The sequence below is a fragment of the Ranitomeya variabilis genome, chromosome 5 (genome assembly GCF_051348905.1).
Source record: "Ranitomeya variabilis isolate aRanVar5 chromosome 5, aRanVar5.hap1, whole genome shotgun sequence".
Taxonomy (NCBI): Eukaryota; Metazoa; Chordata; class Amphibia; order Anura; family Dendrobatidae; genus Ranitomeya; species Ranitomeya variabilis.
The window spans coordinates 491,355,529-491,381,231 of record NC_135236.1 but is presented as its reverse complement, the minus strand read 5'-3'; the positions used below and the strand labels follow the sequence as shown (position 1 = coordinate 491,381,231).

Below are 25,703 nucleotides of genomic sequence, written 5' to 3'. Positions count from 1 at the left end.
GGTGTGTCCAAACTTTTGGTCTGTACTGTACCTCCTGCCAGTCAGTGTTTCCTAAGGCTCAGACTTTGCCGCTCTGCAATGCCTGTGACCGCAAATGCCCTCAGGAGCCCTCAGCCACCACTGAGCTCAGTGTACCTAGTCCTGAGTGGGCTTCGTCACTGTCACAATCCATGGCTTCTCTGGCCAAAGCGATTGCGTCCCTCCGGGGACTGGAGTATGCGCAGTTCTGACTAAATGGATCCTCTACCATACGGGAGAAGTCGGTCAGCAGGGGCCGAGAGCACTCTAGAACCCTACAGGTGTCTAGGAAAAGGATCCGCAGCACGTCCCCAGAGCATTCTCGTCCGTGAGTTCTGCTTCTTGCTCTCCCTCTCCAGGGGTCAGTAACGACCGTGAGTACAAATTGGACGGCTCCTTGGACTTTGATCGACAGACTTCAGGTGCTCGCCTCTGCAGCACAGATGCTAAAATTGGAACAATGCAGAGGATTAGCAGGCCCCTGCGCAAGGATGACATGCAAATTCATGAAGCGTTCCGTAAAAATGGTGGATTCACCGATTGAGGCGGTCAATCTGACTCCGTTCCGGATCAAGCTGTGTCCTTTAATAGGACTAAACGCCCCCATAAGATTTTTGCAGTCCACCCTGAGTTTACGGCGATACTCAATCGTTACAGGTTGCAACTGGACAAACGCTTCACAGCACAAAAGTCTCTAGAAGCAAAATATCCTTTTTTGGCTGTGCCGAGGAAGGACTAGGCTGAATCCCCTGTTGTAGACCCGCCAGTGTCTCGCCTGGTATCCAAGACCCTTTTATCCATACCGGATGTTGTCATCCTTTAAAAATTCACAGACCGTCAGATAGAACACCTGGCTCGCTGTTTTTGTTTTTTTTTTAGGCCTCAGGCACGGCCCTCTGTCCTTCATTTGCTGCAGCATGGGTTTCTAAGGCGATAGTCTTCTGGGCAGATACACTGGCCAACTCCATTCAGAGCGGTAATTATCCCCTCTGAAGCAGTACATCTTGCCAGTCAAATTTCTTGGGCTGAAGATTACCTGGTACACGCATCATGGATGCGGCTGGCTGTTCTGCTCTACCAGCAGCAAACACAGTCACGATCAGCAGAGCATTATGCTCAGAGAGTGGAAAGCGGACTCTGCGTCAAAAAAAAAGAAAAAAAAAAGTCCTTTATCTCTGCCTTTCCAGAGCTATCACCTATTTGGTGAGAAGATGGATCAGCTTCTTTCTGATGCCATGGGAGGAAAGAGTAAATTTCTTCTCCAGCAAAGGCTTAGGCGTCCTTTTCAGAGGCATCAACAGTTCCGTTTCTGATCCCTGTGTTCCAACATGGGCTGGTCAACCGCCACTACCTCCCCCGGGTCAGGGCACTCCCCACACAGGGACAGAGGTTCTCGAGTCTCCTACAGATCTAGTCGACAATGGTAATCTCACCGTAAACAGTAGAGATCTAAGGGATTTAGGTCTCAGAGATTTTCTGCAGCTGACTCCAGGGGTCATCTGGTCGACACCGACAGGGTGGGCGGCCCCCTACTTCTATTCAGTCAGGTCTGTCTATCCGTCGTTTACAGACCTCAAACTTCCAAACAAGTTTGTCAAGGTTTGTCATTTTCGCATGGAATCTCTGCATTCAGTCTTCGCTTCTATGGAAGAGGGAGAGTTTTTTGGCATCCATCGACATCCGAGATGCTTACCAACATATCCCGATCTTTCCTCCCCACCAGAGATTCCTTTGCTTCCCCATTCATGACCAGCATTTCCCATTCTGAGTCACTTCGCAAGACGGGGTCATTACCCCGGTTCCGGGAAACGAGAAGTTCAAGGGTTTCTATTCCAATTTGTTTGTGGTCCCAAAAGAGGATGGTACAGCCAGGGCCATCCTGGACATAAAACGTCTGAACAATTCTGTCAGAGTACGACATTTGAGGATGGAGTCTCCCCTTTCCAATGTTGCCTACGCTTTGCCATCCACAAAGAACATTTTAAGTTCAGCCTTGCTACTGCCCCCAGGGTGTTCTCAAAGGTCATGTCCAGTCTACACTCTTGGGGCTTGGTCATCTTTCTAACCCTTCAGCAAGGGGCCCGAGCACTTCGCCAACCATCTCTTCGTTCCATCCGTCTTGACATGAGGGACAACATGCGCTTTTGGACGAATGTGACAGGGGCCTCTTCTCCCTCATCACCACACTGCCCAGGGGAATTGGTCTCCTCAGGAGTCTTCTCTTCCCATCAATGTCCTGAAGATCCGAATGATCCGGATGTTCCAGCGGTGGGTCCATCGTCTCTTGACAGGCTGTCCCATCCGAATTCAATCAGACAATGCCACAGCCGTGGCTTACAGAAGGGGCATTGGCAGCAAACCGGCAATGCGCAAGGGGAACATATCCTTCGCTGGGCCAATAGAGAACCACTCGGTTATTTCGGCTGTTCACTCCTGAACATCGAAAACTGGGCTGCGGACTTCCTCAGCCGTCAAAGCCTTGCCTCGGGACAGTGGTCTCTCCATCCAGGGATTTTCCAGCTGGCCTGTCTTCACTAGAGGACTCCGGACGTGGATCTGATAGCATCCTGGTTGAATGCCAAGATGCTACAATTTGTAGCTTGATCCTGGGACCCGAGAGCCATCGGATGGACGCACTCATCCTTCGTGGAGTCAGTTTTCATCTTCCCTACCTGCTCCCATTGCTTTTGCTTCCGAAGGCCTCAGGAAGATCAAAGCGGAGGTAGTACCAGTGATCCTAGTTGCTCCAAACTGGCCACGCTGAGCATGGTACGCAAAATTAGTGCAGCTTGTCGCAGACGTCCCTTGGCGACTACCTGATCGAGTGGACCTGCCTTTCCAGGGCCTGTTTGACCACCAGAACTCGGGGGCCTAGAGTTTGACGGTTTGGCCATTGAATCCTGGGTCCTAACCATAGCTGGTTTCTCCCATGAGGTAGTTTCCACCATGATTAATTCTCAGAAGCCGGTGTCGGTACGCATCTATCATCAGACCTGAAAGCCTTTTTTGATTGGTATAGAGGCCGAGGTCAGCCTCCTCTGTTTTCTCTCCATTCCCACCTTTTTTAAATTCCTTCGGTCCGCTCTGGACTTGGGCCTAGTGCAGAGCTCCCTCAAAGGGCAGGTTTACCTTGTCCCTATTGTTTCAGTGTAAAGTCTCTTCCAAACCGCGGGTGAGAACTTTCTTTCTGGGAGTCTCGTGTGGTACCTCCCTACAGAGCGCCTTTAGATGCCTGGGGCCTTAACTTTCTAGGTCCTAGGTTTCCTATAAGAATCTACCTTCGAACCGTTACAGGATGTCTCTCCCACCTCTCATGGAAGGTCGCCTTCCTAGTCGTGGTGACATCAATCAGAAGGGTTTTTTTCTGTCTTTTCACAGAGACAAGATGGTCCTCAGACCATCCCTGTCCTTCCTTCTAAAAGTGGTGTCGATGTTTCAACTTAACGAGGATAGAGGATATTGTCCTACCTTCGTTTTGCACAGCACTGGTGCTCCGTGTGGAAAAATCTTTTCACTCTTCGGATCTTGCAAGGGCTCTCACAAGTTACGTGTCTAGGACGGCGCCTTTTCACCAGACAGATGCCCTGTTCATGCTCCCAGAGGGGCACCGGAAGGGATCGTCCGCTTCTAAGTCGACAATAGCCAGATGGATTCGGTTGGCTATTCAAGTGTGAAGGAAGAAATTAAGAAAGATTCTCCATTTTGTGCTTTTCGACTCCATTTTGTTGTTTTGATATAAATTTTGTTAGTAGGCTAAAGTTTACAGCTGTTATGAGACCTTGATTGTTGCAATCTAAACAGAACATGAGACTGAGGGTGTATTGTTCTACAAAACTTTGACGCACAGACTGTTCCTGTATTCTTATAGGTTAAGAACTGTGAGCGTGTTCTTATGCTGATTGTTTGAAGTATAATTTCTAGGACTATGAAAAGTCATACAGAATAAACAGGGGCCAGAGAGATCAGCTTGATCCCCCCCCCCCCCCCCCCAAACAGAGACACACGTCTCCGTCTGGTCATTTTCAGTTGCCGGCAACACCTTGTATATTAATTTGGAAATCACTGAGTTAACCGTGAAGGATCAATTTAGATCCTCCCTCAACAGTTGGCGCCCGAAACGTGGAGCCCCAAGCAGGAACGCCTCTGCCCCCCGGAGGACAACAAGACAAAGGACCCTCGGACCGGACGCAGGCACTGGAAAATTGGGACTGATCATCCCCCACAACAACCACGGTAAGTTGGCAGTTATACTGTCCAGACTGACCGTTTGGTGTGGTTTTCCTGTGTTTTTTGCTGCAAAGAGGATCTGAGGTTTGTCCCCGAAGGTGGGATGATTTTTGGGTGGAATCATATAGAGGTGTAGTTCCGTTGGGAGCCCAGTGCTCGAACCGTACCTCATAAGGGACGGACACCCCGGATTGACCAGTGATGTAATTCTCTTTATAGTCAAAATATCCTGAATTCCTGATCACTGTTAGAATCAGGAGCGGTGAGGTGATCGAAGATGGGTAGGATGCGTAACTCAGGAATATATAGATATATATGTGTATTTCCAGAGGTGTCCGGAGGGCTAGTTTGAGACGACACCCTCCTCCTTTCACTGAGTACCGTGTTTTTTGGGTTGTCCCAGTGGAGGGACAGGTAAACCCGGTAGAATAGATTATACGGCCGTTTTAGTATTGTACACGATTTAAGTAAGGATATTTAGCTCTAAAGGAGAATCAGTTTCCGTGGAAGAAGAAGACTTTGAATTTGTGTGAAGAATTTGATATTGTTAGCCCAAAGACGGGGAAAGAAATCTGTCAGGAATGCAGGGAAAATATTCTCAATTATTGTTTTTTCCTAAGGTGTTCTGGTATGTGAATTGTGTGATGAAGATTTTGTAGAAATTAAGTCTGAGAACTGCTGTATTCCGTTTCTGTGTTTATCTTTAAGATACTAGATGGGAGGGGTCAAACAGTGCGCTATTGTTTTCTTCTTTCTGTGCTGAGGAATGCTGCGATTTTCTTATCTCTGTGTCTCTGGTGTGGAGGGGGCACGTGGCTGCTCTAAGTTTCTCTGTATTTTCTTGGTGTAGTACGCGCTGGTAGACAGGGGGTTGAATACTACTTGTAGGCACTGTATATATATATCTCTATCTATATCTCGAAAAAAATCTATTTTTATGTAAAACCAAATAAAAAATTATGTAAAACCAAATAACATTTGATATTGCTGCGTTCCTGATGACCTGCCCCATAAAACTGTCCCACTAGTTAACCTCTTCAGTAAACTTAAAAAAAACCATACTTTTTCATCATATCACCGAAACAAAAAGTGGAATAAAAGGGTGATCAAAAAGACAAAATGTAAATATAAATGGTATCTCTGAAAACATTATCTTGTCCTGCAAAACAAAAAACACCATACAGCTCCAGTTTAAAAAATAAGTTATAGCTCTAAGAGTACAGCGATACAAAAATAATTATACTTTCTATAAAATAGTTTTTACTGTGTAAAGTGGCAAAACATAAGAAAATATAAATGTTGTATTACTGTAATCGTACTGACCCAAAGAATAAAACGGCCTTATCAATTTTATCACACATAGAATGGCATAAAAAACACAATTTCTGAATTGCTGGTTTTTGTTCATTCGGTCTTCAAAAATCAGAATAGAAATGGATCAAAAAATGTTGTGTGTCCGAAAATGGTACCAATAAAAACATCACCTTGTCCCACAAAAAACAAGCCTTCACGTGACTGTGCTGAACAAAATATGTAAAAATTATAGTTCTCAAAATATGATGCAAAAACTAGTTTTTGCAATAAAAAGGGCCTTTTAGTGTGTGACAGCAGCCAAACATAAAAACCCGATACAAATCTGATATCGCTGAACCAACTGTAAGAATAAACTCTCCTAATCACTTACCGTATATCGCACAAGGAACCGTGTTAAAAAATAAAACCAATTCTTCACCTGTTGATTTTTTTCATTCTGCCTCTCAAATATCGCAGTAAGGCTCTGTTCACATTTATCCTGCGCTCTGCTCTTAGTGCTTGCATCAGGGTTTCCTTGTAATTCTATGAAATACATGATTCAGACAATGCCTGGTGGAAGATTCCCTACAATGAGACAGATGATGGCACTGTGGTGCCATCTGGCCTATGATTCGGTGTTGTAGGTCTTTCTAGGCATGCATAAAAACACAGTCTGCCACAGTTTTGTGCATTTCTGGAAAAAAGGAAATTGCTGAACAGAGACAACACAGAGTCCAGAGTAACTCTACTGCCTCATTATAGTGAATGGGTCCCTCGGGGGTTTCTTCTGAATCACGTCTCTCGGCGACTTAGATTGAAACCCCAAAGTAAGTACTCAGCACAGAGCGGCGGATAAATGTGATCCCAAACGTTATGTAAAATGTTCCCACTGAAAGCTTCAACTTGATCCACAAAAATAGCAAGTTCCCACTCAGGTCTGTCACCTGTCAATGAAAATATAGGGGGCTTCCAGGTTACTGGTAGCGCAAAGGCTTTGGAAAAGCGCTACGGCTTCTCTTACCCACAAAGAAATCTATTGAATTCTGTGCTCCCTAATGCAAATGCCCACCTCCATTCGGAGTCCCACAGTGTGCATAAACCACATTTAGCATCCACATGTTTGGCATTTTCTGTAGCGATGATAGGCCGCCTAATTTACAGGTGCGTGTCTCCAGAACCATGAGCTGAGCACCACAATGTACAGGTCACTACAATGAGAAACGCAACTCTTCTGTCTCCAGTTTGCAATTTACTCAGCAATATCCACTGCTTGTTTTTGGAAAACACCCAATCATCACTACACCTGTAGATACATTCCAGAAGAGGTATAATTTCCAAAATGGGGTCAATTGAGGGGAGATTCTGCTCTTCTAGCACTTAGGGGCTCTGTATATGGAGTCTGCAATCTATTTTAGGAAAATCTGCGGTCCAGGAGGCAAATAGTGCTCCGTTCCTCCCGAGTCTCTCCGTATGGCTAAGCAGAACTGTACAGCCACACATGGGGTATTTCTATATTCATCAGAAATTGTGCGACAAATTTTAGTGCCACTTTTACCAATTTCTCCTAGTGAAACTAACAGTTGTGGCTAAAACAAATTTTTTGCAATTATTTTTTCTTCACAGCCCAATGGTATAAGATCCTGTGACACACCTGTGGTGTCAATATGATCACTGCAACCCTAGAATAATTAATCAAGGGTTGTATTTGGTGGTAAAATGTGTTCATGAGGAGTTCTGCTGTTCTGGCACCTCGGGGGGGCCTCTCCCAGTGGGCATGGCACCTGCAAACAATAACAGAAATTTTTACAACAAACTAAGGTCCTTTTTATCCTATTAGCTTTAGAAGAATAAAAAAATTGGGACTAAAACAACATTTTAGTGCTAAAACTGCAATTATTTTTTCTTCACCACCCAAATAGTATAAAAATCTGTGAGGCGCATGTGGTGTCAATACGATCACTGCGCCCCTAGATGAATTCATTGGGGAGTTTTGTTTGTAAAACAAGTTTTACAATCAGTGATGGTCCGGAGAGCCATGTCATCTACTGGTGTAGGTCCACTGTGTTTTATCAAAACCAACGTCAGCGCAGCAGTCTACCAGGAAATTTAAGAGCACTTCATGCTTCCCTCTGCCAACAAACTTTTTGAAGATGGAAATTTCATTCTCCAGCAGGACTTGGCACCTGTCCACACTACCAAAAGTATCAATACCTGGTTTAAAAACAACAGTGTCACTGTGCTTGATTGGCCAATAAACTCGTCTGACCTTGTCAAGAGGAAGATAAGAAACACCAGACCCAACAATGCAGATGAGTTGAAGGCTGCAATCAAAGCAACCTGGGCTTCCATAACACCTCAGCAGTGCCACAGGCTGATTGCCTCCATGCCACGCCACATTGATTGAGTAATTGATGCAAAAGGAGCCCCGACCAAGTACTGAGTGCATTTACTGAACATACATTTCAGTGGGACAACATTTCTAATTTTACAATAATTTTTTCAAGCTGGTGTTATAAGGTATTCTAATTTACTGAGATAATGACTATTGGGTTTTCATTGGCTGTAAGCCATAATTATCAACATTAACAGAAATAAACACTTGAAATAGATGACTCTGTAATGACGCTACACTGTGTGCAGAATTATTAGGAAAGTTGTATTTTAGAGGATTATTTTTATTATTGATCAACAACTATGTGCTCAATCAACCCAAAAGACTCAAATATCAAAGCTTAATATTTTTGGAAGTTGGAGTGGGGTTTTTTAGATTTGGCTATCTTAGGAGGATATCTGTTTGTGCAGGTAACTACTACTGTGCAGAATTATTACGCAAATTAATAAAAACCAAATATATTCCCATCTCACTTGTTTATTTTCTCCAGGTAAACCAATATAACTGCACAAAATTTAGAAATAAACATTTCTGACATGCAAAAACAAAACCCAAAAAAAAACTAGTGACCAATGTAGCCACCTTTCTTTACTCAACAGCCTTCCATCCATAGTTTCTGTCAGTTGCTTGATCTGTTTACGATCAACATTGCGTGTAGCAGCCACCACAGCCTCCCAGACACTGTTCCGAGAGGTGTACTGTTTTCTCTCCCTGTAGATCTCACATTTTATGAGGGACCAAAGGTACTCTATGGGGTTCAGATCAGGTGAACAAGGGGGCCGTGTCATTATTTTTTCTTCTTTGAGACCTTTACTGGCCAGCCACGCTGTGGAGTAGTTGGAGGCATGTGATGGAGCATTGTCCTGCATGAAAATCATGTTATTATTGAACGATACCGACTTCTTCCTGTACCACTGCTTGAAGAAGTGGTCTTCCAGAAACTGGCAGTAGGTCTGGGAGTTGAACTTCACTCCATCCTCAACCCAAAAAGGTCCCACAAGTTAATCTTTGATGATACCAGAATCGTGTTCTCATACACTTTATGCAGTTAATAGCACTCTGTGTCTGTACTGCTACATACTTAGGCAGTTAACTGGTTCATGCAGCTTTACATGAACACCCGAGCTTTACACTATGGCTGGTCCAAATAACTAAAGCAATTGTTACCATCCACCTCTCGTGTCTCCCCTTTTCCTCATAGCTTGCGAGCAGGGCCCTCATTCCTCCTGGTATCTATTTTGAACTGTGATTTCTGTTATGCTGTAATGTCTATTGTCTGTACAAGTCCCCTCTATAAGTTGTAAAGAGCTGCGGAATATGTTGGCGCTATATAAATAAAAATTATTATTATATTATACCAGCCCATACCAGTACCCCACCTCCACCTTGCTGGCGTCGGAGTGGAGCTCTCTGCCCTTTACTGATCCAGCCTCTGGCCCATCAAGAGTCACTCATTTCATCAGTCCATAAAACCTTTGAAAAGTCAGTCTTAAGATATTTCTTGGCCCAGTCTTGACGATTTATCTTATGTTTCTTGTTCAAAGGTGGTCGTTTTTCAGCCTTCCTTACCTTGGCCATGTCCCTGAGTATTGCACACCTTGTGCTTTTTGTTACTCCAGCAACATTGCAGCTCTGAAATATGGCAAAACTGGTGGCAAATGGCATCTTGGCAGCTTCACGCTTGATTTTCCTCAATTCATGGGCAGTTATTTTGCACCTTTTTTGCCCAACACGCTTCTTGCGACCCTGTTGGCTATTTACCATGAAATGCTTGATTGTTCAGTGATCACACTTCAAAAGTTTGGCAATTTCAAGACTGCTGTATCCCTCTGCAAGACATCTCACAATTTTGGACTTTTCATAGCCCATCAAATCTCTCTTCTGACCCATTTTGCCAAAAGAAAGGAAGATGCCTAATAATTAAGCACACCTTACATAGGGTTTTGATGTCATTAGACAACACCCCTCCTCATTACAGAGATGCACATCACCTGAGTTACTTAATTGGTAGTTGGCTCTCAAGCCTGAACAGCTTGGAGTAGGACAACATGTATAAAAAGTATCATGTGATCAAAATACAACTTGCCTAATAATCCGGCACACGATGTATATAATATGAGTTCCACGTTTGTATTGAAGAAATGAAATAAAATTACTTTTTGATGATATTCTAATTTTGCGAGATGCACCTGTATTACTCTTTCAGGGGTGGTTGGAAGCATGAACTACTGAAGGTTTTCCTGATTTATGTAAATTCTTATTTAGAAATCTAAGACCAGTCAATGCATACAGCTAGTCATTTATAGCAAAACTCATGAATTTTACTTCAATTATCTGTCAGGTAGTGGACCTTTGAAGCATGCCATATTCACACATCTGTGAAATGGCCAATGCATGCGCAGATTAAGATCTCAATGACGAGCAGAGATCCCAATCTATGCATGCACCACCATTTTACTGAAGACCACTGCACATGTGCAGCTACCAGCACCATTTTACTGAAGCCTACACGCAAGATCAATCTGAGCAAGCACTGCCTGCGGACAGGATGCACAGGCATGAAATTTAAATAAGCAAGAGGACAAAGACACCAAAGGCAACAGAGTGGCCATGGAAGAGCCGAAGAACCTTGAATAAAATATCAATAAAAACAAAGTAAAAACTAAAAGCTAAATAACTGTTACAAGCTTGACAAAAGTGTCTGGTGATACAGCTGTCAAATTACATACACATTTTCAAATGCATACACTTAAAACAAAACACAATTTTGATAAGAATTAGAAGTTTTTAATAAGAAAACTTCACGATGTACATTAAACTGTACTTAATATTTTTTTTTCCCATAGAAGCACAACACATTCAGATCCATGTATAAAATTTAGCTCATAGAGAAAAATTCTTATTGCCCTTAGAAACCAGTCTCAATTCTTTCTTTCACAGGCAAATGTGAATGTTTTTCTTGTTTGCTTGTTTTCAGACATGTCCCCAACAATGTCTATGTATTTAAGTATTCTATGTATCATGGTGTTATTCCACCATTGCCAAGTCTTTGAGTGTATGGCTGCGTGCCTTCTTCGCTCTAAATCCAGGTCGCAGGCATTCTATCTTCCTCTTTTTAGCTTCACTTTGATTCTTGTGCTTCTTAAGTTTTTTCTTAGCTGCAACATCAGGGTTTGCGACCGCCTAAAAGAGACACACATTCTTATGGGTACTATGCTATAAACTACTGTTATATTCCAATACACAAATCACATTGGATTAGACTTTGTTCTAAACTATCTTTCTTCCTCCACTCCTTGCCCGTGTTCGCCATCAGACACAGATATACTTTACCTGTAATGCTTTCTGCTTTTTCCTCTTAACCCTCCTTAGATTGGCTTGTTTCTGTACGGCAGCAAAAGACAACGAGAAACACTCCAATCCAACCAGGCTCTTCAGAAGCTCAATGATTTCTTGAGAAAGGTTTTTCAATGTAGGATCTGAACAATTAGACAAGATTTGGTCAAAATCGAATAACATTTTAACTAAAGACATCATCTATATTTTTTTTTATTTGCTATCTCTTAAGTCCATAAAATTGTTGGAATGCTAAGAAAAAAAAAATCTGACAACGGGTCTCATACAAACAAGTATTTTATATTTAATAGTCTGTTCTAAATGTAACACCCGAGGGCCACCAGATCTACCAAAATTTCATACACTCCATTAGGATATTTCAATGTCTGATCTTATTCAAGGGGTTGTGGTATTCCATATTTTGAAAGGCAACATATCATGCTGAAAATGGTATCTCATGTGCAGTCAGGATGTTGTAAAGCAGAAAGGAAGAGAGGATTTGATTGATATACATTTTTGCGCTATGGTCTTTCCAGACTTTCCCTATCACATAGAAGTAGAAGAAAGCACTGTTTAGGTGAAGAAATACTTGTCACATTTCTGCTTTTTAGATGTGTACTAACTTTTCTCTTTCTTTCTCCTCTGCATTTCTGGAATTTTTCACTTTTTATATACAATACATATTTTTGGAAAATTCACTTTAAAAATTCCATTCGTTAGTCACCCTATGGTCGAGAATATCTACCAAGTCAGAGTGAAAGAAAAACACAGCTATGCCAGATTTGTGGGAAAACTACCAGAGTAGTGCACTAGCACTTTATCATCCTTTAATAACTTACAGAAAACCTAAAGTCACTGTGAACCAAGGAACTATTACAAGCATAGCAAATGCAAGACCTCACAGAAACAATCAACCTTGAAACAAACTTACAGCTATGACCAGTATTTTATCATAAATTATTGCGCACATACAATACCATTTGGATAGGAAAACATAAAAAAAACTTTATGGGACTCAAAGAATCACGACCTGAAAAGAAACCAGTGAACTGACATATGGCTGCTTCTCACCTTGGTCTGCATACGTGCTGTTCAGCTCTCGGAATAGTGGAGCAATGATTATTGACAGGAATGGCTTCACTTTCTCTTCTCCAAGATCTACTGCTATTGCTCCCAGGAATTTAAATACACATATTCTCTGCGGCAGAAGCACAGAAAAATTATTAAGGTTATCTATATTTTAGGGATTTAAAAAAATCACCCCCACAGAATAAAACATGCAATGATTCTACAACCTTTCAGATATGGGATGTACTTTCTTTCCATATAGAAGAATTATCCCTTACTAATATTTTTTAATTTTTTTTTAAATCTACGACTAATGTCTTGATAATATTTACGGATCCTGAAGATCAATTTTTTTCTAAAATCCTCAAAACTCTATAGTTCTGTATGCTCTTGGTAGTGGTGGCTGCAGGCAGCAAGAATTCTTTCATTTAACTATGGTTGTATAGGAAATGTATGGATCTGTAAAGATATATTATGAAATCTAAGACCATTATATGAAATAAATGAAATGAAACATTTAGAACTAACTTTTAATGGATTTTTTGGTGTGCGCGCTGCTTCTCTCTTGGCTAGTACGGACAGCTTCTTCATAAGCCACATTAAGGTGGCAGGTTTCTCATCCTGTGACTCTTTTGCAGTGCCTTCCTCATCCTCAGAAGCATCTTCTTGTTCACAGTGATCATCATTTTGCTCTTCAGTATGGTCTTGGGTGTTCTCCACTTCTGGATGGAGGAGATAGATCACTTTTGCAACAAACAACAAGTTCTTTATGACCTAGAAAGAAAAAAATTTAGGACTGGAAATTCTTGATCCTTTATTGCAGAAATTCTCCATGTTCTCTGCACACAATACTAAAGGACACACGTGAATTTTTTTATTTTTATTTTTTAATAGTCTACTGCAACTAAAGTTGAAAACAGCAATAAAAACCTTACTAGTCTGTAAAAGGGACTTTTAACCAGATAGTTATTTGGGTTATAATCCCTATACATTTTACATGGTGCCCAAGCAGTGTAACAACATGGCAATATGTAATCATCCATTTTTTTTAATTAACTTACCTGTTCTCCTAGTGTCTGGTCAAGAAATTTTGATTGCAGTTGATGGCAGAAGGCAAGAGCAAGATCTTTCATCTGTGAAAAGATATTCATGTAACAGTCATCTCAAGTCATTTTATAAAGGCACATCCATGCTTTTCCAAGATTAGTTTGATTATACAACCACTGGGTTCGATAACATAATAAATGATGGCAATGATCCTTTTTTTAATTCAGTAGAAGTATACACAAAACACACACATTAGATTAGAAGGGATGTTATCCCACACTATAATCCTGGGAATAGGACTGATGTGACGTTCCCTCATGAAGGCATCTCCATGTTTCTCACATGGTTTCCAGACGAATCTCTGGTTATCGTTGACTCCAAGAAAAAAGTGCGACTCATTGCTGAAAAGAATAGACCTACATTGCGGTCTTGTTCTGCATCATGATCACTTTTGAGAGCGGTGAGATGAGGTCATGGAAGAGGCCTTCACAAGGGAACGTTGTACCCATCATACTCCTGGGACTATGGTGTGGGATGGCATAATGTATGGGTGACCGATTACTCTAGACTTTATTAAAGGTACACTAACAGCTTACGGTTCCATTAATTTGGTTGTGGAAACAATTGTACGGTCATGTCTCTAACGTGTTCCAGGAGTCGTTTTTAAGCAAGCATGTTGCACGTGCTATTGTAAGCAGTGACTCCAGATTATTCTCCCACTGAGCACATCAAAGATGTCATTGGTCAGCAATTGCAAAGGGAGCTGCCAGCTGCAGATCTTGATGATTTGCATGTCCAAGTGAATTCATTGTGGAAAACATTCTACAGACTACCATTAATAATCTCTAAGACAGCATGATAAGGTGTATGGTTGTGTGAATTTCATCATGTGGCACTCATACTACATTCTCAATAAATCAAGATGGTTTGACTATTTCAACTTTTTTTTCCCATTATTTGCATTTTATTAACATGTCTATCAATCCTATGATTTCCATAACTCTGCAACTTTTCCTTCTTGGTCTTGCAATTTCAACGTTAAAAAGTGAAGCGTGTGACAAAATCAAGTTGATAAAAATAAAAATGGGAGTGCTTCTTTAAGAAATACATGGAAAAAGCCAGTAATCCAAGAGTATGTGTACATATTTCTCGTTTTAATGTGTGTACAAATAGGGTAATTTATGTATTCGTTAACTGCAGAGTGTTGCTGCATAGTTTTATAAATATCTGTATACTGGCCAATGGATATGAGCACATTTGCAGTAATACTATAGGAGTGCTGACAAGGTCAGTATATTTTATGCAATATGCATCGGGATGGGGGGGCTGTGCACCCACTCATCTTCCCAGACAGGTTTTAATTAAATCCAAGCTGGATCCTCACTTTCCCAGTCTCTTTGAGGCTTTTGGGCACATAGATGAGTCACTACAGCTATGGTCTATCCATTTAAGGTCACCTTGTAGTTAGTGGATGGCTTATACCCTGTTTGACCAAAAACAGTTGCAATTTCTTTTTAGGGAATCTGAGGATTGTGTTCTTGCTATGTTATATTGGATCACAGTTTTACTTACTATAATACTTGTTGCAATAATAAAAAAGGATGAGATATATTACAAATCTTCTGATACGGCCTTTGTTTTTCTCAAATTTCCAATGTGATTTTTTTAATTAAACATGAATAAATAAAAACATGATCTCCTCAAATAAAGAATATATTTAAAAAAAAAACAAAAAAACCTACTAATTAAATATTTCACGTGTTTATGTATGGTAATGGTGTGTTCATTATGGTGATTGCATTGTGCTAATACATTTTGTTATTATTGGGGCTTATTTAAGAGTTAAAAATTAAACATGTGGCCAAAACACAAAAAAAGGCTTAGTTACCTTTGCTTGTAGCTGATCGGCTAATAAAAAGTCAGAGGGTTCAGCTTTCTTCTTCTTTACCTTCCTGGACATCCATTTACTGACCAGTTCTTCTGGTTTTTGAAGAGAAAACAACTGTCCAAAAATCTGCGAAGAAGTTAGCCAGACCCAACTATGGGGGTACCATAAGTGGGACTGAACATGAGCTGAAATATTAAGGAATAGCACATTCAACTGAGTTGCCCATTCAATTATCATGGTTAGTGCAAGACATTAGTTGCATAGAACATGAGGGAAGAGCCAGCACTAACTTCTTCTCAGTAAATCAGACAAACAACTCAAATCTTATTACAAAAGGCATTGGAAAACAATATTTTCTATTACTAAATGTTCATTCATGTATTCATCTAAAGCTATGCAGAGATTGCAGCCACTGTTTCAATGTGAAATTAACATTTCCTGTGCGGACCTATGCATCTCTACAGTAGCAGACAACAACCGAACCCTGTGTAGTTGGCTAACCTGTGTTCTTGCTAACCTGATATTTAATTAGATGAAAATGTAATGTTATTTAATAATAATTAAAAACAAGCAAAATAATTAAATTAGGACAAGAATACGAAAGTGTTTATACATAAAAGGGACAGTTGTTAGAGTCTGTATTTCTCACTGCAAATACCAATGATAAAAAATATTTCTATTGTTCACTCTCATTTGTAGACTGCTAAATTGATAGCCGTGATTGCTTGGTCACCTAGTAAGTACTATTCATTACTTGCCATGCAACTAAATTAGTGAATTGGTCAAGTGAGGCCATATAAAAGAAATGCTGATTTTACACTATCAATTAAATTGTGGGGAATCCTTTTCACGCATAGCCAATTTATACTAGTGGATAAAACCCATTTATAGATTAGTTCTTCTCCTGTCATATATGATATTTAGCTACATGGAATGTAAGGAATAACACCACTATTTTTTCCTCATTCTGTTTAACAAATATAAAAGAAATGTGAAATTTTAACCTAATTATACCCTAGGAAACACACACCGTGACCTTACTAATTGAGGGAACCATTGGTATCTTATTTCACTGAAGCATTCTTTACCTACCTTTGAGGTCATTTGCATATATACTTTTTTTTTTCAGGTGAGTCCAATCAGAAAATCGCCCTAAAAATGCTCAAAAAATTGAACATATATATTTCTACCTCAAAACAACTTGCTGTTCATAAGTTCAGTCTTTTAACCGGTTAAAGAGAACCTGTCAGGATGGAGAACACTATTATAACCTGCAGATATGGGGTCAATCCTAGACAGTACACAGCTGCAGTAGTGAAGATGCGGTACCCAGAAAAAAAAATAAATTACTTTTTATCTCCGGGAAGCCGCCGGCTTTCAATCATGCAGATGTGCCAACGTGGCTACAGCACTGAGAGCAGCGGCTGTAATCACACCGCACTATTGGGTCACAGCCAGCTCTGTAATGCATCAGGGCACAGTGAGCTGTCAGCTAGTGCCAGGTATTGGACATGACATGGTTCAGTGAGCACCAAGTCTCTGGAGAGCCGAAAATGACAAAGGGAAGGCACCTGGTGACATTTGTAGCGTTCCACTTAAACTTGGATCCACTTAAGTTTAGCTCCTTCCTGCAAAACGACATATCCATGTCCTGGGAAATGATTCTCAGGTGTGGAGCTGAGCTCCCTCCAGATACAGCAGATACCTAGCTATACTATTGATAGAACCCGTTCCATGCCCAAAGTGGCGTGCATTTATATTGGTACATCTCTCTCTCTGTCGAAGCGGCTGCTCCAACCAACGTCCTGGAGATAATGACGCCATAGAGCAAAATATGCTAACTGCGACAGGCGCCGGGGGCTTCGGACAGAAGGACACATCTATATTATAGATAGTTGGCATCTGTCTCTAACAGTTGCAGCCGGAGTCAAGTTCCGGCCTCGACTGAGCAGAACAGATGAGTGACTGGAGGGGGAAGGTCAGCTGAAGATCCCCGTCGCTGTCATCTCAGACCGCCTGTAAATCTCAGCCATAGGCTGAGCTCCATCGTGGACTGAGATTTTAACAATATCCTACAATAATGTGATATTTATACACGTGAAGGATTAAAATGTAACTTTTACTGGATACTTCTAAAACCAATAATCTCAACAAAGTGCAAGGTGCATAACACTATGCAGCATCAATAGTAAAAAGATCTAATGTCAAAAATAATAAAAAAAAATAAAAAATAGTTATATACTCACCGTCCATCGGCCCCCTGGATCAGGAACAGGCCTTTCCCACTCCTCGCAACGCTCCGGTGACCGCTCCATGCATTGCAATCTCACGAGATGATGACGTAGCAGTCTCGCGAGACCGCAATGCACTCTTGGGACCGGAGCGTCGCAAGGAGCATCGGTAACTGCCTCGCCTGGATCCGGGGGGACGACGGAGGGTGAGTATAGAACTTTTTTTATTTTAATTTTTTTTTAACAGGGATATGATGCCCACATTGCTATATACCACGTGGCTGTTTGCTCTTTTTGTCCTCCTGCTGTCTGTTATCTGATACTACGTGGCCTGTGCAATACACTACGTGGCCTGTGCAATACGCTACGTGGCCTGTGCAATACGCTACGTGGCCTGTGCAATACGCTACGTGGCCTGTGCAATACGCTACGTGGCCTGTGCAATACGCTACGTGGCCTGTGCAATACGCTACGTGGCCTGTGCAATACGCTACGTGGCCTGTGCAATACGCTACGTGGCCTGTGCAATACGCTACGTGGCCTGTGCAATACGCTACGTGGCCTGTGCAATACGCTACGTGGCCTGTGCAATACGCTACGTGGCCTGTGCAATACGCTACGTGGCCTGTGCAATACGCTACGTGGCCTGTGCAATACGCTACGTGGCCTGTGCAATACGCTACGTGGCCTGTGCAATACGCTACGGGGCCTGTGCAATACGCTACGGGGCCGTGCAATACGCTACGGGGCCGTGCAATACGCTACGGGGCCGTGCAATACGCTACTGGGCCGTGCAATACGCTACGTGGCCTGTGCAATACGCTACGTGGGCTGTGCAATACTCTACGTGGGCTGTGCAATACACTACGTGGGCTGTGCAATACACTACGTGGGCTGTGCAATACACTACGTGGGCTGTGCAATACACTACGTGGGCTGTGCAATACACTACGTGGGCTGTGCAATACACTACGTGGGCTGTGCAATACACTACGTGGGCTGTGCAATACACTACGTGGGCTGTGCAATACACTACGTGGGCTGTTATATACTACGTGGGCTGTGCAATACACTACGTGGGCTGTGTTATACACTGCGTGGGCTGTGTTATACACTATGAGGGCTGTGTTATATACTGCGTACGTGGGCTGTTATAAACTACGTGGCTGTTATACACTCCGTGGGCTGTGCTATATACTCCGTGGCTGTGCTATATACTACGTGGCTGTGCAATATACTACGTGGCTGTGCAATATACTACGTGGCTGTGCAATATACTACGTGGCTGTGCAATATACTACGTGGCTGTGCAATATACTACGTGGCTGTGCAATATACTACGTGGCTGTGCAATACTACGTGGGCTGTGCAGTACACTACGTGGGCTGTGCAATACCCTACGTGGGCTGTGTTATACACTACGTGGGCTGTGTTATACACTACGTGGGCTTTGTTATATACTGCGTATGTGGGCTGTTATAAACTACGTGGCTGTTATACACTCCGTGGGCTGTGCTATATACTACGTGGCTGTGCTATATACTACGTGGCTGTGCTATATACTACGTGGCTGTGCAATATACTACATGGCCGTGCAATATACTACATGGCCGGCCGCGAACAATCAGTGACAGGCGCAGTCCGGCCGCGAATTGGAGCGGGATTTGAACCACGCTCCGCTAATTGGTCGCGCCCGGCTGGCCGAATCCTGTGTATTCAATGTATTATTCTAAAATCTTCATAAATAAACGACATACATATTCTAGAATACCCGATGCGTTAGAATCGGGCTACCATCTAGTGTATATAGTATATGTACTATATATGTATAGTATGTGTACATACACATATACACACACAACCATATATATATATATTAATTTCAAACTGGCAAGCTCTTTATCCCTGTTAACAGTAAAGTAAATTGGGTAATTGTTTTTCATAGGGTGTTGCACTTGATCGCCACCTGTAAGTGTAGAACAGATGCGCCCTTACCACATATTTTGTGCGTGATCTCCTTGTGCTTTGGTAGCTGCATAACATTGCACTCCTTGATCAGCTTTGTAAGAAGGGTCAGTAAACTGAACAGCAATCTGTCCGCAGCCTTTTCTTCAGTCTCCTCCTCTATCTGCAATAAAGGAATGAAGTGGGAAGTAACGACCATAGTATTTTTAATTAAAAATGGGGAGACTTTAAGATACTTACATCCTCAAAGTGAATAGGGTTCATCTCGCTTTCAAGCTTTGAGAGAACAGGTTTAAGTCTCTGCTCAAATTCAACTCCTTCAACTTCAACAAACAATCCACAGGTCAGAGCTCCTAACCTCTTGTGGGAGGACTGAGGGAGAGAAGAAGAAAGGAATCAGACATTGTACTTTTTCCCCGATCACATAGAACTATGCAATGCAGAAAGACTGGATAGAAAGGTGGGTTATAAACAATTACAATAATGATATGACAGGACTGTTGGTGCTCCAACAGCCTTGTCTACATGGACAACAAGAACATGACATATACCAAACCCCCATGCACAAAGCAACTGGTAGGCAGAGGAGCTGTATTGAATGGGGAAAACGTCCTTCAGCTTGTGCATATGGCCTACTTTTTAAAATTGCTCTTAAGTCCTAACATGTTGCCTTTAGAAAAATAAATGGCTAGTGACAGATTAAAATACGATGAAAATAAGATTCTCAATGCTATGAGATCATATGGATAAACGCTACAAACTAGTTGGGTCAAGGGAGGCCCCACACTCTAAGCAAAAAGCACCTTGTCCATTTTTTATTAAAAAATATGCCATAATTTGCAAGTTTTTACCAACAGGCGTGAAGTGTTAAATAATTCCCCCCCAGCCTAAAATGGAGTTCTGATTAAGATTCGAAGCCAACAACCCAGAAATAAGGGACAAGAAACTTACTTTTTTTAAATTAATTAATTGGAGGAGTTCTGCAAAATCAGGAATTTCAACTAGTCTGAATAATTGTGGAAAATGTTTGTTTTTTTATGTTTTTTTTAACTAACATAGGATGTTGTAAATCTTTGCAATTATCGTACCTTATTATTATTTAGCCATTGTGTAGCAAGTGAGTACATCAAGTCCTTCTGCTGACTGCTGACTTTTCCAAGAAGGGCTTTGACTGCCAAGGCGGCCATTTTCTTACACTTTGAGGAATCATCATTCACCATCATCAATGCAAGGGGCACAAACATAAGTCCACAGTATACATCAAGTATCGCCTGGTGAACGAAAAGAGCAAGGAGATTTATTTTCTATAAACACTTGAAAAGTCATTGACACATTCATATATTCTAAATAAATTTGGGAGAGGATTTTATTCAGCCAGTGAACACTTCGACATCCAAATGCAATACAGGTCTGTTATAGGAAACACCTGTTTTTATCCATTAAATAATTCAGAAACAAATTTTTAAAAACTTTGTATATTGCAGTTCCCTCTAATTTCTACTGAATACTTAAATTAATGAATAAAATGGCAATTGGGGTTCCATGTGTCTAAAGTGTGTGTGTCACTGTCAGGAGAGCAGAAAGGATGTCTTTCTGCAAAAAAAATAAAAGTATATGAAGTCTAATTTACTTACCACTGGAAAAGTCTGGAACAGATACGCAACCATTTCCAAGGCAGACTCCCGGCCAGTTTCATACTCATAACTAGGCAGAAAGACAAAAACAAAACCCGTTGGTAAAGGGATAAAAAGAGGACTGTAAATATAACTAACTTATAAAGGAAGGTAAGTGTAAGGTGTTTTATAGCACTAATGGCATGCTAAAATCTATACATAGATGATAGTGAGGAAATGGATTTCATTTTATTAGGGGTGTCATCACCAATTCCAATATACACACCTCTGTTTTATAGGTTTGCAGTGTCAAAGCAAGCATACACTCATCACCACCATAAACTACGAAATGAGAGAAGACGCAGTGTACACATAACACACAGACTGCACTATTGGATCATATTCCACATAAAGAAACGTGATTTGTGCCCATTAGCAATTTCATTGTGCCACTTTCACACTTGTATAATAGACCACAAATATAAGCAGCATAATAAACCTAAGATATCACATAGGAAATGGCTTTAGCACATGATCATTTTCCTGTAATTTCACCATTCATGTAAAAATGAGAAAAACTAAGCACAATAAAAAGGTTTTATGGAACAAAGTGAGAGCGATATTCATTTTTCTGAGAGCAGCAACAGTTTATGGGTACCATTTCCTACTACATCCCTTGGTAAAAAAAGACATTTTATAAAAAGAGTCAGTCGCGCCTAAACCACACATATAGTCAATTAGCAATCTATCTTTAATGATCACCCACTTCAAGGGAATCTGTGACAAGGAGGATGTTGGCACCTAATCTGAGCGCAGTATAAATGTACATAATGTAGAGACAAAGATCCTAATTTCAGAGAGGAGTCTGTTACTGGGCTGCTTTCTATAAAATCACTGTTTTATAAGCAGGAGACTATCACTAGATGACTAGTAAATCTGCTATGTTGTCTTCTAAATTCATGAGCTTTGTATAACCCCGCCCCCACCACTGATTGACAGATTTCTGCCTACGCACAGTGTACACAGCGGTCAATCATTGGTGTGGGCGAGGTTATATAGAGCTCAGCATTCAGAGAACTGGTAGATCTGCAGCAAATAAAACAATGATTTTATAAAAAATTACAGCAAATAGCCCAGTAAATGATACATTGATGGAATCGGAGTCGAGGCCCCTATTATCATGCTGCTCTCAGAAGGTGACAGATTCCCTTTAAAGGGGTTTCCACTACTAGATCAACCCCTTCTTGATCAAAATATTTTGTCGCCGATAAGATAATAAAGCCTATACTCATTTCCTGTGCTGGCGTGGTTCCCGTGGTGTTGACACGCACGGTCCAGGGCTCGTGTGTAGTTGTTGTGTCACGTGATGCTGGTGTTAATCAGAGTCATCATCAATAACTCCCCTTTCGGACAAATCGAACATGAAGAGGAATTCGGCTGCAGCTGATCTTGGACTTCCCTCTTCCTGCTGAATTCGACAGGAGGTCAAGACAGTGATGACTGCTCGGACTGGGCACTGGCGCCACGTGTCACAACAGCAGCACAGGAGCCCTTTGGAGATGAAGTGCCAACACCGCGGGAATGGCGCTGGCATGGAAGGCGAGTATAAGCTTTATTATTCTATGTGGGTCAAGCGTGGGTATGAGAAGAAGACTAAGACTAAGTAAGATGCTAGAAAATTAAGCACACAAAATGATAAACGTGGGCTACTATGTAGAGTCGTCTTCTTGGTCTCCCTGTCCACTCTGAACACCAAATACAATTGTGCACCAGAACGTGAGAATAATTCTGAGAACACTAGATGGAACATTGGACATAAAAGATGATTAGTTTACTTTTATGATTACAGACAAGTATTACTTGTTTCTAGATACCGCTTATAGAAAGGATTAATAAAGGTCACTTGATTTCTAGAAAGAAATATGAGGGGACTAGAGAAAAGTGAATACATTTGAAACACCCTGGTCCAGAGGCCATAGCAGTAATCCATGGCCGCTGAACGGGAGTCTGGTAAGCCATCTCCTACCTGCCAGAATCCGCAGGTCCCCTTCTGATTTGTAGACACACATGACAGGGTCTACAAACCTGAAGAGACCTTGGTGATGGTAACAGGGCCAAAAAAACAAGCAGCGTTGGTGATGGTAACGGGGCCTACAAACCAGAAGAGGCCTTGTGATGGTAACAGGGCCTACAAACCAGAAGAAGCCTTGTGATGGTAACAGGGCCTACAAACCAGAAGAGGCCATGGTGATGGTAACAGGGCAAAAAAAAAAACAGAAGAGGCCTTGGGGATGATATGTAGGAAGCAGCACAAAGGCCTTCCTTGGCCAAGGAAACACTGATGTGGCCAACTGAACAAAGATCATGAAATACTATTCAGTTATATCTAGGGGAGTCATAATTTCAGATTCCATACTTTGATAGAAGAAATTACTTACTTTAATTGTGCAATTATAAATTCCAAGTTGACTTTGAGCTTTTCTCCAAGTGGATAGTCCAGTAAATAGCTGAGGTATATCTGGAAGGGGAATTGAGAGAGGATGTATTTGGAAGCAAATTTGCAGCAAAACCATCTTAGACTTGGGTTTCAACGTGGCACTCACCTGACGACACTGGACTCTGACTGGGTCACTCTGGGCAGTCACTGCTAATTTTGCCACTTTCTTCATCACCTCATCCATCTCAGGAACAAGAAGTTTTCTATACACAATGGCCTTTAAATCAGACAATAACAATAGGGTAGATTTATAATGATTGTTAAATAGTGCTAGACAGTCTTATAATGTGCCAAATTTAAGAAAGTGTTTCTAGTAGTTTGTTGAATCGGATTCTACTTGGAACTGTCTTGTCTAATTTTACACCACTTATCAGTTGACGATAAAATTGTGTTGTGGTGCTTTTTGTCACGTTAAGCCAAGCTCCCATTTCTGCTGACCCACACACCCTTTCTGCTAACCGTGGGCTATTTGGCAAGGTAAAGAACTGTCTAAAACCCATAAAATAATGCAACTGATAACTTTTTTTAAATCACAAATTGCTGGAGAACATTTGCTTGCAGAAAATGTATGTACTCATCTACAAAACCAACCATTAAATTCCCTTTACTTCCAGAAGCAGAAATCAGAATGGGTTTATATTAGTGATGAGCGAATGTGCTTGGATAAGAGTGTCTTGGGAGTGCTCGAAAAATACGTTCGAGTCTCCATGGCTGCATGTCTCGTGGCTGCATGTCTCATGGCTGTTAGACAGCCGTAACACATGCGGGGATTGCCTGTCTAACAGCGGCGAGACATGCAGCCACAGGAACTCAAACATATTTTTCAAGCATGCCGAAGACACTCGGTCTGCACCAGAGCATGGTCAAATAATGCCTTATCTGAGCACGTTCGTTCATCACTTTTTGATATTTAAAGGTGCCTGTCTTATACAGACAATCGTTGTGTATATGACCTACTAGGGGATATGGGCATCATCCCCTCTCTGTAGGACCAGCTCCAGCTCTAATGCCCACGAGCCATTTTTATATCACATGGAGGCCATTCACCTAAATGGTCACTATGTAATATGTTACTTTTGTAAACATTCCTATGTCAGCAATTTGGTGTGCCTACAGCCTGTCTGCACACTGCCATTAACTGCAGCATTCAGAAATCCTAAGTCTTCTTGGAAGCCCAGCTATCAGGGTTGCAACTGGAGGGCTGCCACAATTACAGGCAGTAAAGCATACAGTAACATTATATGTGAAATTTACTACAAATTGAAAATTAATTGCAGACAGTAAGGCAATAACTTACTTTCAACAATCCAAAAGCTGTGGCCTGACGTGATGAATCGTAAAGATCTTCCTCTGCATATCCAAGTAAGACCTGTAGCTGCTTCTCCGTAATCGTCCCCTTCATTTGTCGTACCAAAGTGGTAACACACTGCAGGGGAGATCATGTGCCATGGATTATTTATAATTTACAAGTTAGTTGAAGAAATATGAAAAAGATCGGTTTAATAACTTTGCAAGCAGTTTTCTTATAGGTGCGCACTACATATACACAAACCCCAGTATCTCTTCCTCCCCACTCGCCTCTACCTTAGTTATGTAATCAAGTATCAGATCGGCATCATAAACAATCACATTGAGAATTACTGTTTGAGAATGTATTCATTCCAGTCAATCTAACAAAGCGAAATCAGTAACATTTAAAGGGAACCTGTCACATTGCACATACAGCCGAGCTGTGGACAGCATGGTGTAACCAAAGAGAAGCTGGGCAGAATGATATACAGTAGATGGAATAGACATTGCAGAAAAAGATTCTATATAACTTGTATATTATCCATTGAAATGTTTGGTGTTTGTATCTATGTGTCCAGTAGGCGGTTCTACTAGTGACTGACAGCTAACTCTGCATGCAAAGTCATACAGGGGAGACTCTCAACCACTGAATAGCACCGCCCACTGGACTGCCGTTTGCAACATGATAGGTGAAATTTAAGATGTTGAAAATATTCAGTAACATACCAGAATTATAACATTATTATAAAGTATTAGAGTGGACTTACATCTAATTCAGGTAAGAGGTTTGCTAATATATGTTCTTACTAAGTAGTATACAAACCATAGTGTCTACATG

General features: G+C 41.4%; 1 protein-coding gene and 1 non-coding gene across 2 annotated transcripts in view; one reads left to right on the top strand and one right to left on the bottom strand.

Moving 5' to 3' along the window:
* The first annotated feature begins 440 nt into the window (after positions 1 to 440).
* LOC143777255 (U6 spliceosomal RNA) lies at positions 441 to 544 on the top strand. Its single transcript, XR_013216052.1, has one exon. It is a non-coding gene; the product is annotated as a U6 spliceosomal RNA (small nuclear RNA).
* Positions 545 to 10,699: 10,155 nt separating this feature from the next.
* UTP20 (UTP20 small subunit processome component) overlaps positions 10,700 to 25,703 on the bottom strand; it is a 166,382-nt gene continuing 151,378 nt past the window's right edge. The window contains exons 50-62 of the mRNA XM_077265598.1: positions 24,873 to 25,001; positions 23,682 to 23,792; positions 23,517 to 23,596; positions 21,100 to 21,169; positions 20,554 to 20,736; positions 19,706 to 19,837; positions 19,496 to 19,628; positions 15,270 to 15,454; positions 13,396 to 13,467; positions 12,863 to 13,108; positions 12,338 to 12,464; positions 11,264 to 11,409; positions 10,700 to 11,113 (exon numbers count right to left, since the gene is read on the bottom strand). Of these exons, the coding sequence (XP_077121713.1) occupies positions 10,958 to 11,113; positions 11,264 to 11,409; positions 12,338 to 12,464; positions 12,863 to 13,108; positions 13,396 to 13,467; positions 15,270 to 15,454; positions 19,496 to 19,628; positions 19,706 to 19,837; positions 20,554 to 20,736; positions 21,100 to 21,169; positions 23,517 to 23,596; positions 23,682 to 23,792; positions 24,873 to 25,001 (1,770 nt within the window). The 3' untranslated portion in view covers positions 10,700 to 10,957. The remainder of the gene's footprint in view (positions 11,114 to 11,263; positions 11,410 to 12,337; positions 12,465 to 12,862; positions 13,109 to 13,395; positions 13,468 to 15,269; positions 15,455 to 19,495; positions 19,629 to 19,705; positions 19,838 to 20,553; positions 20,737 to 21,099; positions 21,170 to 23,516; positions 23,597 to 23,681; positions 23,793 to 24,872; positions 25,002 to 25,703) is intronic.